Source organism: Pleurodeles waltl, chromosome 7 (assembly GCF_031143425.1).
Source record: "Pleurodeles waltl isolate 20211129_DDA chromosome 7, aPleWal1.hap1.20221129, whole genome shotgun sequence".
NCBI lineage: Eukaryota > Metazoa > Chordata > Amphibia > Caudata > Salamandridae > Pleurodeles > Pleurodeles waltl.
In genome coordinates, this window is record NC_090446.1 from 167,266,993 (window position 1) to 167,284,164 (window position 17,172).

The 17,172-nt window shown below is 41.3% G+C and overlaps 1 protein-coding gene across 4 annotated transcripts in view; it reads left to right on the top strand.

Moving 5' to 3' along the window:
- The window catches only part of SULF2 (sulfatase 2), a 417,412-nt gene that overhangs the window by 260,053 nt on the left and 140,187 nt on the right, over positions 1-17,172 (top strand). For all 4 annotated transcript variants that reach the window (XM_069243448.1, XM_069243449.1, XM_069243452.1 and 1 more), the window contains exons 9-10: positions 466-522; positions 1,162-1,291. In XM_069243448.1, the coding sequence (XP_069099549.1) occupies positions 466-522; positions 1,162-1,291 (187 nt within the window). The remainder of the gene's footprint in view (positions 1-465; positions 523-1,161; positions 1,292-17,172) is intronic.

The window sequence follows — 17,172 nt, forward strand, 5'->3', positions numbered from 1 at the left end:
GAAATGCTTTTTAATATTGTTTACAATGTTACTTGAAGTCTTCAATTCTGCCTTTCAAATTATGAATAAAAAGATAATATATTTGCTAGTTGTGCCTTAATATTTCCATCGCTTATCTATTGCTCAGTCGGTGCAAATAGCTGCAGGATATTTGTACCTGCAGAAATGCAACTTTTTCCCTTATAGGTTGATAAAATGAGTTCCAACAAAAGATAGATAGATAGATAGATAGATAGATAGATAGATAGATAGATAGATAGATAGATAGATAGATAGATAGATAGATAGAGAGATAGACAGACGACAACGACACACATAGAAGAATGAACAGACAGGTCCTACAATGCAATTCCATATGTTGGTACAGATAATATTCTAAAGCAAAATGGGTATGAAAACATTGTAAACAATACATTTAGACCTATTGTTACAGGCAAATTATATATTTTTTTATTTCTTTTCCAGATTTCATTTACAGAAAAAGTTGAAGGTGTGGCGAGAATCATTCCTTGTGGAGCGAGGGTAAAAAATTAGATTCTAATACATTTTTTTGTATTTTAATCGTACATATGATATGCACGTGCATGAAAATTACACAGTGTACACTGCTTAGCTTTGGGTGATAAGCCTTACACTGTTATTTAGACTGGAGGGTGTACTTTGGGTACAAATCTCACGCAAGGGACCATTGGCTCACTTTTGCACCATAGGACATCACCTGGTGATGCTCTACAACACTTTTTAAGAACAAGCTCGGCCAATGGCATCATGTGCTGTGCATTTTTTATTTCAATTTGTGAAGTGCACTGGAGCAGATTTTCATGCAGTACTGTGCTGCTCAAAATTCCTTAAATTTCACGTAAGGATAATCCCCTTCCATGAACAGCCTGCGTTTATTTTAGAGAACACGATCCATTTGTGTGCTAAATTGATCAAAAAATTGAAAACTTTCTTTCTCTGAATTGTTGGTAACCTTGCCTACAGCGAAATTGAATTTCTGCTCGTTGCTCTGACCAAACACTCCCAACAGGAGAAAATGAAACAAAACAAAGAAATTCTGATGGGCTTCAACTCTATTGCCATTTAATAGAAAAGTAAGACTGTGGCAGAAAGGGTGTGAATGGACTCAAATTTATTTTTGCTGTGACTATTGTTTTCCAGTAAATTGCTGCATAAGAAGGAAGGTGAAAAGGTAGACTACCAGGAAGAGAATTTTCTCCCTAAGTACCAACGTGTCAAAGACCTCTGCCAGCAAGCTGAGTACCAGACGGCGTGCGAGCAACTGGGGCAGGTGAGGCTGGGGTCAAAGGGCGGGCTGAGCATGCCTCCGCGCGCGCACGGTATCAAGCAGCTTTCACTTCATGCCTACAGCCAAGCCAAAGGGCTCACGATGAGGCTGTGGTAGCTCTTAACTTGATTGCAGGCGGTTGCCAGGCAACGTGAATCATTACAAGGCCATTGCCCTGAGGTAGATGAAGCGGCCGATCGCTTCACGGCGTTCTGATGTCATCCTTTTGTAAAGCTCGATTAGCCTCCTGTGTCTTACTTTGTAAATAAATAGGTGATAGGGCACAAATTCTTTGCTCAAAAGCCCGCGGCGGGTGCTATCGAACATCAGAGGTGCTGGAGCCCACGGCCGCGTATTCTTGATTTCACTTCATGTCTCTTTCACCCACTCTCTTACCCGTTATCCCACTCTTCCGGTTTATTTTTCTTTCCTCCTATAATTCTTTGCCACTGTTTTTCCTTGTTTCTCTTTCTCTTCTGTTCTTTTTGTTGTTGTTATTTTTTGTCTCTCTTAGCTCTGAGTCAAAGTATGACGACGAAAAATAAAACCGCCTGCCATAACTGAGTGCCATGGACCCCCACCTGCGACCACTGGCTCAAATTAAGAACTGTTCGTTTCTGTCCATATATGGTGCTCTACCTTAGTACCACTGAAGTTAAAAAGTTATTGAAGTCTACTGTCAGAGCAATGTTTAGATGTAAATAAAATTGATCGGCAAAATACCCTATTCAAGGCCTAGAACTCCTTTTCTAATTCAGGAAAGAAAGTTTCCTACTTTTACATGGATTTGCTCACAGGAAGATTTTCATATTAGTAACGCCCACTCCCCAGGGGTGGTGAGTGGACCCTTCAGGACTGCAAAGAGCTTTGTAAAATTATGAGCGCAAAACAAATGTATACTATTGGGGATTTTCACAAATCCACCTCAGGCACCTTCACAAAAAGCCACAGATTTACTCCTACTAAAGGCTGGAATAATGTTTTTCCAGGATGGGAAGATGAATGCTACCCCTAGCCCCCAAACACTTTTAAAAATAAGCGAGAGCGTAGGGGAAGAGGCATCTCTAGGGAAATGTATTTTGCCCTTGGAGACAGAATAAAAAGACGAAAAAGAGTTAGCAAGTGTACTTCCAGGCCTTGTTGTACAAAAGGTATATGTTTGTATAACACAAATAAAAGGTCGATTTCACAAAGCCTTTCAAGAGAATACCTGAAGATCTTTATTGTACGTGCAGATGATAACTGCAAACAAACAAGGCATATGCATCGCAGATAAAGGTCAGTTAACACATATTTTCCGACTTTCAGAAACCTTGTTTCCATAATCCCTGATTTATTTATTTTCAGTCAAATATTATTTGATCTGTTCAATTGATTACCAAGATCATTTTGCATACATAATCTCCATTAATTAATGCACGCTGTATGGCTTACAAGTAATTTGAATACATGTATCATGAAGGAATTCAGTGAGCAGTTTGCAATTTTCAGTTTTAGAGCCATGTGTCCAGTAAACATTTTTTTAGTTAGTTGGCAATTTGGTATTGCCAAAATAATATACAAACTTGTCTCGAGAGATTTTATTCCTTTGCCACAGAGGAATAGAATTTTGACAGTTCTTGCATTTTTTCCAACTTTCTCTTCCATTACGCGCATATAAACACCGTGCTCGGCTGTCTGGGCTTTTCCATTGAATAACTTGTTTTTACGCATAAGCAAATATCAAGTCATAATATTGACTCCTTTAAATGCAGTTTTGACAGACTTTCACAACATGCACTTCTTGAAAATGGCCTCAGATGTGAACATAAGAAAACTCTAGTGCAAAGAGTATAGTTTGAAACATTTAGCTTCAATTCCTCTCATAATCCGTGTGTTGGCTATGAATGGGAAACCATTGACCGTGCCAGTACCATATTAATGGGCCCACAAGAAGTTAATAAATATGATCTTCAGTTAGGAGTCGTCATGGAGGTGAATACCCAGATTTTCGTAGAATAATTTTTGAGTTGAATTTGAATACGTCTGTCAAAATAGCACAGAAAGAGTGAAGAGTGATGCCATGTAGTCTTGTCAAATACACTTCTGGGGCTACAGGGTAAAGCAGGGGTTATTGGGCTGAATCAGTGGATGTTGAAGTCACTTGGCCCTGATGTCCCGATGCCTGACCTTCTACAGCTGTGCAAACCTCGCCAAAGTACAGTCCCTTCAGCATTTAATTCACATGGTAGCTCTTTAAGCATTCCCAGGCTTCTCAGGATGTGGGTGCTCAAGCTCAGAATTCAACAATCACACAGCAGCACAGTAACTGATTGCCCAACATAGTACTTTGCTTTCAAGAAGAAATGTACTTTGATGCACATTAAAACTACTTATCACACATGCAATAGTGATCCGAAGTAATTCAGTGCCCTTGGCACTCAAGCTGTCTAAGCATCGACCCATTTTCTTATTCTCACCTGGAATCTCATCCCTCATAGTGCAGTCAGTTGCTCCCTGTTGGAATAATTGTTATAGCTTGATTAAGGCTCAGGAATAGATTGCTCCCTAGCACGCATGCGCTCTGAGGTTGAGTGCTCTGTGCACTCCCCTCTGAGACTGTCATCCCCTATGCCCAGCCCCTTTCACCATGAAGGAATTATTCCTTTGTGGTGAAAGCATTGCAGCTTCTGCTGCTGGTGGGGGTGGGTGGGACACCCTTATGGAGGAACCGCCCCTGCCAGCAACACACTTCCAGTATCTCTGCAAACAACCTAATCTCCACCTTGTGCACTAGGACAGGCCAGGAGCATCCAAAACAGATCACACAGGCCTTCTTTACTCTGACTCCATCATACACACAAGCCATATACCATGTAGGTCACAAACATGCACAACATACACTCTGGATGTTAGCATTAGCATCTGGGTTGGTGCATATAAGTGAAACTTTTCACAAATGGGCCAGTAGACCTCCGCTGTTGTGACAAAGATACAAATGTCTGATCTCAACTATGAATTCACAAAGCACAGTACCCTCATCACTGCTCTATGGACTAACCAATGACTTTGGCAGTAGTCTACTGTCATTGAAATATGGGCCTGGTTGACATGCCTCTTCAGGTCACTAGACAGCTCTAGTACCTCAGTTATGTTGAGGAACAAATATAGGCCTCATTGCATACACTAGATTAGTGTGAGACTAGGGCCAAAAACAAAAACCAGGATTTCACATCGTCGGGCACTGAAGGCTGGTTAATTTTTTCTTGAGGTTGTATGCTTTTGCCTACCAAAAACATAGATTGAAATGTTGCAGCTGCATTTGTTACAACACCAACTTTAAAGCAAGGATTTGCAATGCAATTTGTCTCGCATTTGCTCGATTTGAGCTTTTAGTGTTGTAAAGACCTAACTGGACTTTTATTGCCACATAAAATGAAAATGAAAAGTAATACAGTTTTACATAAGCGAGGCAATTTAAAGCATCAAGCCGTGAGCGTGAAGGAGCACACAAAAGGAAACAGAAGTTCGCTCACAGTCAAATGTATCAGCAAGAGTGCAACTATCACAAAACAGGGTTGATATCATGCAAAGCACTCAACTACTGCTCAGAGATATCGCGCTGCGTAGGAAATAAGGAGAAAAAGTAACCCTGAAGCCATCCCACAAACACAGAGCCTCGTTTGCTTTCAGTAGTTTACCAGCGCGCTCGAGGAGGGCTAAACACCAGAAAAGCCATGACGTATGTATGCCTTTCACAAATAAAATCAAGTGATTTTTAAAAGGCAAGCCCATGAACCAACGAAACTGATGGGCGTGCGTTGGGTGTGGTTAGAAGCCCACAGAGAGATTAGAGCAGGCTAGAGCACTTGCACGCTCAACCCTAAACAACCACATCAAAAGGATAATTGTTTCTTGCAGTCATCAACTACAGCACGTCAAAGTGGGATAATGATTGTAGACATTATGGTTTTCTCTCTGTTTAATACTTATTTTCAAAGTCCTTGTGGAGGGAGACAACACTGTTTAGGTTCTGGCAAAACTCCTTTTGAAAAATGTCCTTGACCGATGAGCAAAGGCTAAGCACTTTATGGCTGCTTTCCCATGGCCATAAGGCAGAAGGGTGAGGGCTGTGTTCAAAGCTAAGCCAAATACTGAAAAATAGAGGAAAACTGCTCTGGGGGTCCCCAAGTCATGAATCAAAGATTCACCTCGATTATGTAGCCATCCATTCGAGAAATGTGCCTTTAGCCAGGGAAGAACGTTCAAACAATGTTAAATCCGCAGATATGGCAGAAAGGAAACGTTTCTTGACTAAGGCATCAAGTAAACACGGGCGTTCACGAGTGTAGATGCTTGACTGTCCTCAAGGGATTTGTGTGTTTGTCTAACCTGAAGCAGCATAAGTCAACCGTGGGTCTATCTGATCAGCAGTCTGCCTCGAAACGCAAGGCAAGGCACCATCATAGCAATCAACAGTGAAAACCTACACATTAGAAAAACAAACAGATAAAACACCTTCTGGATAGCGGCATAATGTAGACATGTGAATATAGAAGCTTTTCAATTTGCAAAACTATTTTTACAGGTAATAATCTTTTTATTCCACGCATGTTTCTGCAAGATTAGGTCAGGTGATGTGTTTTTAAAGGGGATATTAACAGCAGTCTAGATGAATTTACAATTGAAACTGCAAATAAAATGTATCCATGAAAAAGTACTGCACTTAGAAAGAGAACTGTGTATTTCAGTCAGATGTCACTGTGCAAACCTCTGCAGTACATGGAGGTTTGCATAAAATCATTACATTATGCTGCACATTGAGTGTGGAAAAACCTCTAGAAATGTGAACAGAATAAACAAGTACATTTCTGAACATTGTTAATGTTTAAAATATTGATGAACGAAATATATGGCAGGTGATGATGTATGACATTTTGAAAATAAGCATGTATGCAAACCACCTTGTTACAGATGTTCATATTTAAAGTATTAATTAAAAACTCTGAACTGAATGACAACAACTAATGAGAATGATAGGCATTTTCTTTTTTGATTGTTTTATAATTCATTTGTAAGAAACACAAATAATGGTCTTATAGATGTATTAAGGTGTAACTAGACATAAAATAAAGCCATAGCATTTGTGCCATTAAGAATACAATTTGTAAAACAAAAAAACGAATATTTGGGTGACCACAACATAAAGAACAATCTCAGTACAGCTGGTCTAAAATGGTGGTTGCTAAAGACAGTACACCACCAAGCACCACAAAAATTAAGCATACCACCAATGCCCTGATTATGAGTTGAGAAAAGCAGAATTTTTATGTGGAAGAAATTCCACGCTGCCTGATCATAGTTTGCCCGTTGTGCCTACGAGCCAGTTTCCAGGTAGCTGGAACACTGGACCCAATTTTACAGCCTGGAAAATTCCAGCTCGTAAAATCAAGTGAGGTTTCAGCTGCAACAGCACCTGAGCCTCGGAACCAGCTCCATTGTACTTTTGCTCCGCCCAAACTATAAATTTCATACACAGTACCGCACAGTAATTCATTGTCCGCACAGTTAACTCATACTTGCGTGGTGCTGATGAGTGTTACTGTACAGTACAGTGTACAGCAACAGTAACTTCATGTGTAGAATTTACACCCAGCAAATATTACCATTTCTTGCCACATCAATTGAAAATGAAAAGTAAAACCGATTCAAAGCACCACGGCCACCATGAGCATGAGCGCGAAGGAGAGACACAAAAGGAAAAAGAAATTTGCTCGCAGTCAAACATATCGGCAAACGTGCAATTATCCATTTAACAGGGTCGATGGCCAATTCAGTAACAAAACTGACCCAAGAAGGGACAAACGTAAATCATGTACCAATGATAACAAAGGATTTTTGAAAGGGAAGCACATGAACCAGTGATAGTGATGGGCGTGTGGTGGGCGTGGTTAAAAGCCGATAGATAGATTACAACAGGCCGGAGCACTTTTGCGCTCAACCTAAAAACCGTTGGTAGCTGCTGTCTCTTGCAACGTAGATGAGGCTTAGTACAAAAAAATGCTACAATAATGCCAAAGTTTTGTTTTGTGGTGCAAGGGCACCATACCTGTCCGTGAAAGGTACACTTTTTACAGCTAGGGTTATATATTTACTTTAATTATGAGTGATCTTACTACTGGCAGCTTTCATTACTTTACCATATTAGTTGGCAGCTGGAACTAATAGTAAATCCCTGGATTTTGCGTAGCAAATCAAGATTCTTAAGGTAATGATATTTTACCTTCAATAATGTATCTTAGGTAACAGGGGAGAGATGGTTCTATGACTTAAAAATGTGGGCCTGTAAACAATTAATGCTTGTGTAGCACAAAATGGAGCAAAGTATTGCATGGATCTTTTTACCATTATGAAAGTCATAGGCTGCAGAGCACCGCACGAGGGCCCATAAAACCCTTGATGAATACCACAATTAGTATCTCTTGCAGTGCAATCTGTGCAGCTTGGTTAACAGAAGAAGCAGCAAGATTCCTGCCTCAAACTCCAAAAATGCAGACATGTTTCAGCTTAAGCTTGGAATAGAAGACACTCCCATTTGCATCAATGAATGCATGAATAAAAAGAAGACTTACACAGACATGTATCTTCTTCTTTTATCCTGGTACTTTATATATATGAAGGAGATGTGAGCTGTTTTTTCTGAGACCAAGGTGTAAAATTCTATTCCAACTGGGACATCGTGACAGTTGTGTGATGCTGCCTGGTGTTCTAAGCTGATTTTTGTATTACAGCAAATACTCAAGCCAGTGAGAATGTAAATAGTAACAATGGCCAAGAGCTTGAAGGTAACTAGACCACTTGACACTGTTCATGTAGAAATGCAGTTTATTTTAGATTAGTATCTTCTACGTCTGCAATGGATATGGTTGTGGGCTAAATTTGCTTTTTTTCCCTCTTAGTCATGCTGTACGAACCTCACACTGTTAGTTCATTTGCAACAGACCCTAAAAGCAACGTAGCTTATGAACTGCCAATTAAGAATGTAATTCCTCATCCCTGGCTACTAAAAAATCCTCACAAACACTAAATGTACCCAATCCCTGACCCCTAAAAAGCTGTTGCCGCCACTACGCTTCACCCATCCATGAGCCCTAAAACCCCCATACCGTTCCTAAAATGTACCCATTCCCAAACCCTAAAAGCTCCTCCATACCCTTAAAAGCCACCATGCCTGACCTCTAAAAACCCATCACCTTCCCTAAAGTTCAGCTAGCCATAACTCTTAAAATACTTCACCACCCCATCTTTGTCACTTAAAACCCCTATCTACCCTTAAGCTACACCCATCCCTAAACCTGAAAAACTCCTCTCCTCCCCTAAGCTCCCCTAAGCTCCATCCATCTCTGAACACTAAAAACTTCTCAGCACCTCTAATCTCCACTCATCCATGAACCCTAAATTTACCGCACCCCTAAACTCTGTACTTACCATTTAGTGAAGGTCGTGCCTGAGGCCACCATTCGATGTTGCTGGACCTTAACTAATGGTAAGACGAACTAAAAAGGCAGAGGAAATAGTGCCATCCATAACAGAAATGTATCACAAGGCTGTTTTACTACTCCACCCAAATAATGTAATATTTCCCCGTTATGTAAGAGGTAGGTTACAATCTGTGCTGTGCTACATGGGGAAATTCACCATCTGTAAAAGTGCTTCAGACTGCAATCCTGGTACTGTCCCAGCCTGGTGAGGTGAAGTTATCAATCTCAGCTTAATCACATGCTTCTGATAGATTCACGTGAAATGTGTAACCCTGTTATTTAGCATTGGAACACACTGATACAGGCAAATTATGTCCAATTTTGAGATGTCTTTCAAAAGGAACCTGAATGATGCAGCCCTATTGCCATGAAGACCACAATGCCTCCTGACACAGATTCCACTTTAAATTTATTTTGTCCAAGTTTTTCTCAGGGTGTTCTATCTTACTGTATCCCACACTCCTTTGTCACACTCCTCCCCTTCCCACTCTTTTGTAATGAGCATGAAAATATATGTGTCAAAGACGCACATTCCCCTAAGGCTATGCCTTGTTGACTATCTTTCAGCACTGGGTCGTGGCTGGTGCTTGATGCAAATGGTGATGGGCTCTAAAAGGGGTGTGGCGTAAGAAGCATATCTGAGTAGCCTCCTTACGAAACATGGCCTTTGTAATTAAAATGGAGCACAATACATGTGAAATAGAACCCTTGGCTTGAGAAATGTATCAATAGACTTTGACTGGATGAAAAATAACTCAAAGCAACAGGCAATGCAATACATATTGAATAGTTCATATAGCATCATCATAGTTAGCCATAGGCAATAAAACCCTTCACAAGCTGATTTTAAAACTAAGCAGCGCCTTGACTGTTTGCTGTCAATAAACCTGTTGAGTATGGACTTCAAAACTTGACTACCTCGGGGAATACTGATAGATAGGTTATGGACCAAGGCTGAGGAATTTCTGGGTAGAATCAGCAGGTGTGGTAGGTGGGACGTGGGATGGAGTCCACCTTGTGCAGATGTATGATTTAATTAATTTCTCTTGACCTTTGTTTAGTTTTCCTAGCCAACTGGGCTGGGATAGCTGGGCATTTCTAAAGGTAAGGGAAGAGTTTATATGAGGTAGAGTTGAGTTCCAACCACTACTAGGAATGTTAAACAAAGACCTGTAGGCTGAGAGTTTAACAGTTTTGCAGTGGGAAATTGTTCCGTTCACCTATCCCTACCCCCTTTACCTTACACCCGCTATACTCATGGATTGTGCTTTTGTAAGGCTTACATCATAAGGACTGAACAGAAGGTTCATGCTGGACTTCTGTTCATTGACCTACTTTACAACAAATTAGATGACTGAAAAGAATGTATGATGCATAATATGTTCCTTTGTTTCTCAAATTCATTGAGAAGAATGGACTTTAAAAAAAACTGTTGAGTCAAGTCTACAGAAGGGATAGCTTGAAAACACTTGACTGAAAGCAGTATCTTTTGTCCTGGACTTACAAGGGTGAATGACAGTATCCACCATGTTGCTTTGTCCTGTGACACAAGGGACACTTCTGGTAATAGAAAATAAGAAAGGGGAAGGGAGGAAGATGGTTTGAAAATTTTTGCCAGGGCTGCTTTTGACTTCCGACCAAGCTCGCTACTGGCAGCGTACTTTAAGATTCTGCACAAAGACACATATCTACAGAAATTGCAAGAATGTAAACTGAGCCTCATTACAAGGCTGGGGGATCTTAAGACCGCCAGCCTCGCAGTGGCGGTCAGGTCTGCCGCTGCTGTGGTGGACCGAACACCACATTAAGACCCTAGCGGTCAGACTGCCAGAGTTCCGTCATCTCCGCCGGTATCGTTTATCCCGACGGGTGGAGGTCATAATCCGCCATGGCAGCACTGCATGCAGCGCTGCCCTGCAGATTACGACCTCGTTCTCCACCAGCCTTTTCTCGGGGTGGTCGCCACTATGCGGCCATTAGTTTGGCAGACAGGCTTTCTAGTCAAAGTTTTTGGTTCTGTCTCCCTGCACACAAAATAATAATTTATCGAGTCATTTTGCTTCCTCTTCTGAGAAATGTGTTAATTTTGAAATGGTTCATAAATGGAATCTCCCTTAATTGTAATTCTGAATTGCATGCAACACGGAGGAATAAATCACTCATTAAACAAATAAGTGTCAGAAGAAGTTAATTATTTATAGCTGAAGCTATCAGCCCTCACTGCTTAAAAGGACCAGGTTTAGCTTCTAGTAAATCAGCAGATTATAATGTGCTTTTCACTGGACTTCTAACCCCTCTATCTTCACCTGTCAAGAGAATGACATTAAAGTAACATCCTATTATAAAGATCTTATGGCATCTTTTCATGCATTCTACAAATGTGCAGCGGCCGTGCCTTCCGCTTTACAGCTGCCTGTCATATTTTGCAGCTAACAGCTGCCGTGATGCCATTTTAACCTGTTTCTCAATTGGCTTCCTGTGGTGAAAAGCAATAGCTGCAATTGTGCGGCATGAAAGGTTAATGAGCACTGACTGGAACCGGGAGATATTTTCAACAGAACTGGTAACATTGTGGACTATTTGAAAAGCTGCACTCTGTCGCCTGTCCTGCTTTCTTCATGTTTTGGTGTTTTGGTTTTCTAATTTATTTTCATCCTCTACTGTTCTCTTATCACACAATCTGACTCTAGATGTTTCCACCCATACTAAGGTTCTCATTTATTTTGGCTATTTTCTGCAATAATTTTGATGTTTCTGTTATTCGTGTTTGAATGGAAGGGTGGATGGGCAGACAAACAAGTCGAAGGGGAGATGGATGGAAGGACCGGTGAGGCTAGATCGATTGAGGGTACGACGAAGAGCATACGGATGCAATGCAGATGCGGCTCACTGTGCAGTAAAGGGGTGGCACGTGGCGGGGGCAAAAAAAAACAGAAAGCATTACTTTTTTTTTTTAAACGTACCTAACTCCCTGCTGTTCTGGCTCCACTTGCAGGCACAGGCTAGTAGCCTGCCCTACAGCAAATCTTAACACTGCTCTCATGCTGCTGGCAGCATGAAAGCAGCATTAGGATTGGCTGGAGCACCCTGGCTTTGTGCTCCCAGGCTGACTGGGAGCCTGGGTCTGCCGTCTCCGATCCGTCAATCCAGTACCATGTTGGAGAGAGCTCAGTGCGCAATGTGTGTTTGGCCAGGCGAACACACACTCAGCAGCCAGGCTATTACTTATGAAGCCACAAGCCCACATCTCCCCTGCCGTGAGAGCACTACATTGATTACCGGTTGCCAGAAGATCCACCTTCAAGCTGCTTTGTATCTCCCACAAAGCTATATATGGAACAGGACCGCTTTTCATCAGAAACAAAATAACCAAATACATTCAACAAAGAAACCTCCGCTCAAGATTGGCACCCCACCTTAAAACCCCACCATACATGAAGAAGACAATACGTGGTACATCAAGCAGCAAAACTTTGGAATTCATTACCCCCAAATATACAATCCACGAATAACTATCTTGTCTTCAGAAAACTACTCAAGAGTTGTATCTTTCCTTCATAACCACCATATCCAAACAGCAATGAACTGCATATGACTGTGTTGATAAATATTTATAATCTGGTTATGTGTATATTCTAGGTATGTATAGTTCTTTAAGAAATATGTATAGTTACTATTTCATAATAATAAAATATACACATACTCTTTAAACCAGTTTAACAAATGTATTTTACTCATGGTTAAATGTATATATGTCTGTATGCGTGTGTGTGTGTGCATTTGTGTATACGTATATGTGTATGTGTATACATATATATGTGTATATTATTTTAAACTTAACATGTTCATGGGTCATTGCATAGCTCCTAGATAAGTTGTTATATTAGATACTCATGAATCCCTGCTTTCTTTTTTATTTCACAATAAGCAAATGTTATCTTAACTATTTTAACAGCAAGCATTTGGCTAATGAAAAACTGAGAAAAGATAAATGAATGCTAGAAAAGTACACTTATAAATTAACATCAAATATTGAAAATCTTGAAAGTCTGTGTTTATACAATACAACTTTACATCTCATATTATTATATCCATTGTTGAATTCCTTTCACATATATTCCCTTAATATGTATTTACATATCTATTTATTTATTACTCTAGTCCTACTCTACTAGAGAAAAAATAATAAAATTCAATAAATAAATCAAATTAAAAAAAGAAATAAAGAAAGAAATGAAGAAAAAAGATTCTATTCCTCCATTACTTTAGTCAATCCAGCTAACAAACTCACATATCCTCTCCTCAAACTAACTCATACTAATACTAATACTGCACTCACATATCCCTACACTAATCCACCACTAATTCCTCTTGGGTTCCGGAGTAGCGTGCTACTCGCCAAAAGTGCTTCAACGCTTCGTCAGGGGAAGTATGCGCTATATAAATACAATTACAATTACATGCACACTGAGGGGAGTGTAAAGCACTCCCCCTCCTTCCATGTCTTCCCCATGGCTCTGCCCCTTTATAAATAAAACGATAATAGACATTGTTTATTATCATTTTATTTCTAAAGATTTGTAGCTCCTAGTGGGGGTGGGGCGATGCTCCGCCTCCATAGCTGAGGCCACCGCTGTACAGATTGGTGGATGGATAACTGTATTGTCATGTACGGATGGCTGGATGGGTGGATGTTATCCTTATTTTGAACAGTGTATTATTAACCTCTCTACTGAGCCTTCAAATTTAAAGAGCTGCAGCTTGTTGTATTAGCTCAATGTCAATGGGTTATGACTTGGTTTTAATTGTAAGAATGCCCTTTTACACATATAGTTGCTGGAATGGCATCAGAGGTAGTTTCTGGGTCTTGGGAACCTTCAAACACCTTTGTGCTCTATAGACTTCACATGGTACAATCAAAGTGAGCATCCGATGCAACCTGTCAGTGGTAAGTTCATACTACAATGCTTTTTCATTGTTGTTGAAGGGGTTGTTATCCTAAATAGGAGGCGTCTTTAGTTCAGACCCTAATGGCTACTTAATCCCAGAATCCATTTTTTAAAAAGCTCGAATTAGGAAATAGGAAGTGAAACACATCATTGATTTGTGCTCAAGTAATAGGTCTATGATTGCCTCCTTACTGGGAACCAAGTAGCCAGTTGTAACACTAGACTGTCTGAGGGTAGCAAAGCAGAGCAGTCCAAGGTCTGCTGAGAGGAGGTGGTGTGGGTTTGTAAAGGAAAACTGTATTTATTATGCACACACACAAACACTCTGCTAAATAGTACAAATTAATGTATACATGTATACATCAGGCAGATGGAAAAACCTTAGGTGACATTCTGAAATCACATTTGACCCCAGTAAAATCACAGTACCAACCCTCCTCTATCAGATAGAACATCCCAATAATGGGTGGTGTCATTTCAAATACTACAGGCATATTGCTTTTGTGAATGTGTGACTACATATATGTCAATTCTTGTGGCTTTGTTAAAGAGAAACCATATATCAGGCAAGCCTAATGGATTTATTAAGGGATAGCAATATCCATAAGGACAATTCTAGGATGTCGCAATGTTTTTCAAACACATCGGGAACTGACTTATCATGGTCTCTTGGTTCTCACGGATTTTACTAGTTATTGCTACAGGAGTATCAACCATTTTCTTAATACAATTAAGTTTTACTTATTTAGAACAAGACACTTTGCTGCTCTTACCTTCATGCATGATGTCGCTCTCACGACATTACCTTTTTTTGTCGCAGTAAGCCTTGATAAAGTCACGAGTGTGATGAAACAGGTGTTGGCTGTGGCTGTGGAATCATACTTATCTAGCCAAAAAGATGTTTCTACCACTAATAAAACGATTTCACAACAACAGAACTCATCTGGATGACTATGCTGTTACGGACTCTTTAGGAGTGCTGCAGTTTTTCTAGGATCACATGTATGGTGTCACCCTGGGGGCACCAGCATATGCTTTCGGGTAGTAAAGCATACACTACTGTTCAGTACCATGCTATTGTACATTTAGATTGTTCTTGACTTTTGTTAACAAGTCACAACTCTGAATACATTTGAGGAGATGCACCCACTGGGACCACTACTACCCATTGATTTCTATGTATCTAGAAAGACAATAATCATATGTGAGAATTCAACAGTAAAGCCACTGGCATTCCAAGGCATTCATTAGTAATACAAATGCTGCAATGTTCACCAGTGGTCATCGTTAATAAAGTACTTTTAATAAAACATTGTGAATCAAAATAATATGTGTCAGAGTCTCTCTTTTAAACACTCAGACCTAATGAAATGCAACCATAGGGCCAACTACTAGGGTTCCCAGACTCCATAGTTGTAGAGCAAAAGCTCCAGCCAGGGAATGCTTGAAAATTGTTAAGGATCCCTATGTCTTGTATCCTGTGACCTGGGAGACATAGGGTGAGTGCTTTCTATTAATTCCTCCTGCTGGGCTGTTGCACTTGCTGTGACCCCACAACATTTTTCAGAATAGTTGGTGCTGCTCCTAAACCTACTTGGGCCACCAGAGGAAGAAGAGAAATGTAAACCAAAAACTTCAAATGCCATTATGGGTGCCCGCTTGCCTGTAGGGTGCATATTAAATGAACAGATTCAGTCGCTTTGTTTATGTGCGGGCCTCGTGCTGTGTTTCTTTCCTTTTTGTCTTCCCTCAGTAGGGGTAGCCCAGTCTTACCTAGGACACCCACAGCCATTGACAATGTTGGGACATCGTGGGGAGACCACTCCCCTGCTGCCCAGCTATCTCCTCGCCCAGCCAACACTGTTTTATGCTGGCACATGTGGGTTACTGCCTGTTTGGCCTCCCTACTACCTTTGTGTCGGGCCCAAAGGAATGTGTCCACAGGGCGAAATAAGCCTCTTGAGGAGGGGACACATGCACTCCCTCTCCCCTACAATAAAAAGTTACATTTCTGCTGACCCGAGGCACTGATCCACCCCATGGGTATCTTCAGAAATAGTGGCAAAGCCTCACATGCTTCACTGCATTGGGGGATCAAAGATCAACATTTTTAAGTTGCTGTGACTTAGGCCCAATTGGGAGAATTTTGGTGCTCTTTGAATCATTTTGCTCCTAGTGGTGAGACCAAGGCCCCATAGAGCAGTCCCTCCAGGACGTCTAACCTCTAAAGGGTGCATTGTGCATGGAGCTGGGTTCACTGGCTCCCTGCCCAGACTTCTCCTCTGCTTTGCCCTCCATTGGTCCCCCTGGCCTCATAAACATCTTGCAGAGCAATTGGGAGACAGTAGTGTCCAAGCCTTACTCGCCATTTGGTCCTACAGGAGGATAAGGAGGCCATCACAACTGGCCTTGGTGCGACCCATATAGTCCTGGTGGTCAGGTGCATGCTAAGTCCTTAGTCCATTTCTGTAGCTGCTACCAATATGAATGTAGCATTTAATAAATGTAAAAAGGTAGCACAATGTTTCACTACGGAAGCAGCCAGCATTGCTACATACAGTGAATATTGCTTCTGGGAATGTTTCACAGTAAGGACTTGTTCAGCATTAATTTTTGCGTGTCCTACTTTTAAACATCAAAGACTCAGGTCCTCATTATGAGTGTGGCGGTCTTAAGTTGGCCACATTTGTGGTGGCGGTCAGACTGCCGCCAAAGTCACGGTCCGACTGCCACATCACGACCATGGCAGAGTGAAGGTCCAACTGCCTGCACCACCAGGTGGCGGTCTTGGCGATCCTAATCTAACAGGGCAGTGCTGCAAGATTATGAGTCCCCTTTCTGCCAGCCTTTGCATGCAGTGCAGGGGCTCCCATGGAGAGCCCTGTCACTCTTTTCACTGCCCGAATTACACACCTGACGCACGATCTGGCTTCATTGTTGTGGTGGGTTTCCAGCTGGGCCAGTGGACGGAATCGCTGTTTCTGCCTTCCGGCCCAGCGGGAAACTCGTAATAGGGCCCACGCAGGGACAGCCACATAGGCGGTCATACTGACGCTTTGAGGGGGGCCGTAGTGCACCCCTCATTGTTTATATGCCATATGACCTATGTACGGTTGACTTATTAATCTTTAAAAGGAAGGTTTAGGCCTGTAAAATGGGTTTAAAATCAGTTATTTTAACAGGTCTAATTTTCACTTTAAAACTGCCACGTGCTTTGTGTGCAGCTACCAGACTGCCCACAATGGTAGTCTCTCACATGCAGCCAGCACACGTACATACATGTTTGCACACATATGCACATAACCATCCCAGTACCCCGTACCATAGCTGCATTGCATCATCCTCATCTGAAAAGGCAGACACTGGTAGTAAATATATGCAGTCCAATTGTCATAAAATACCATGTGAGAGTCAG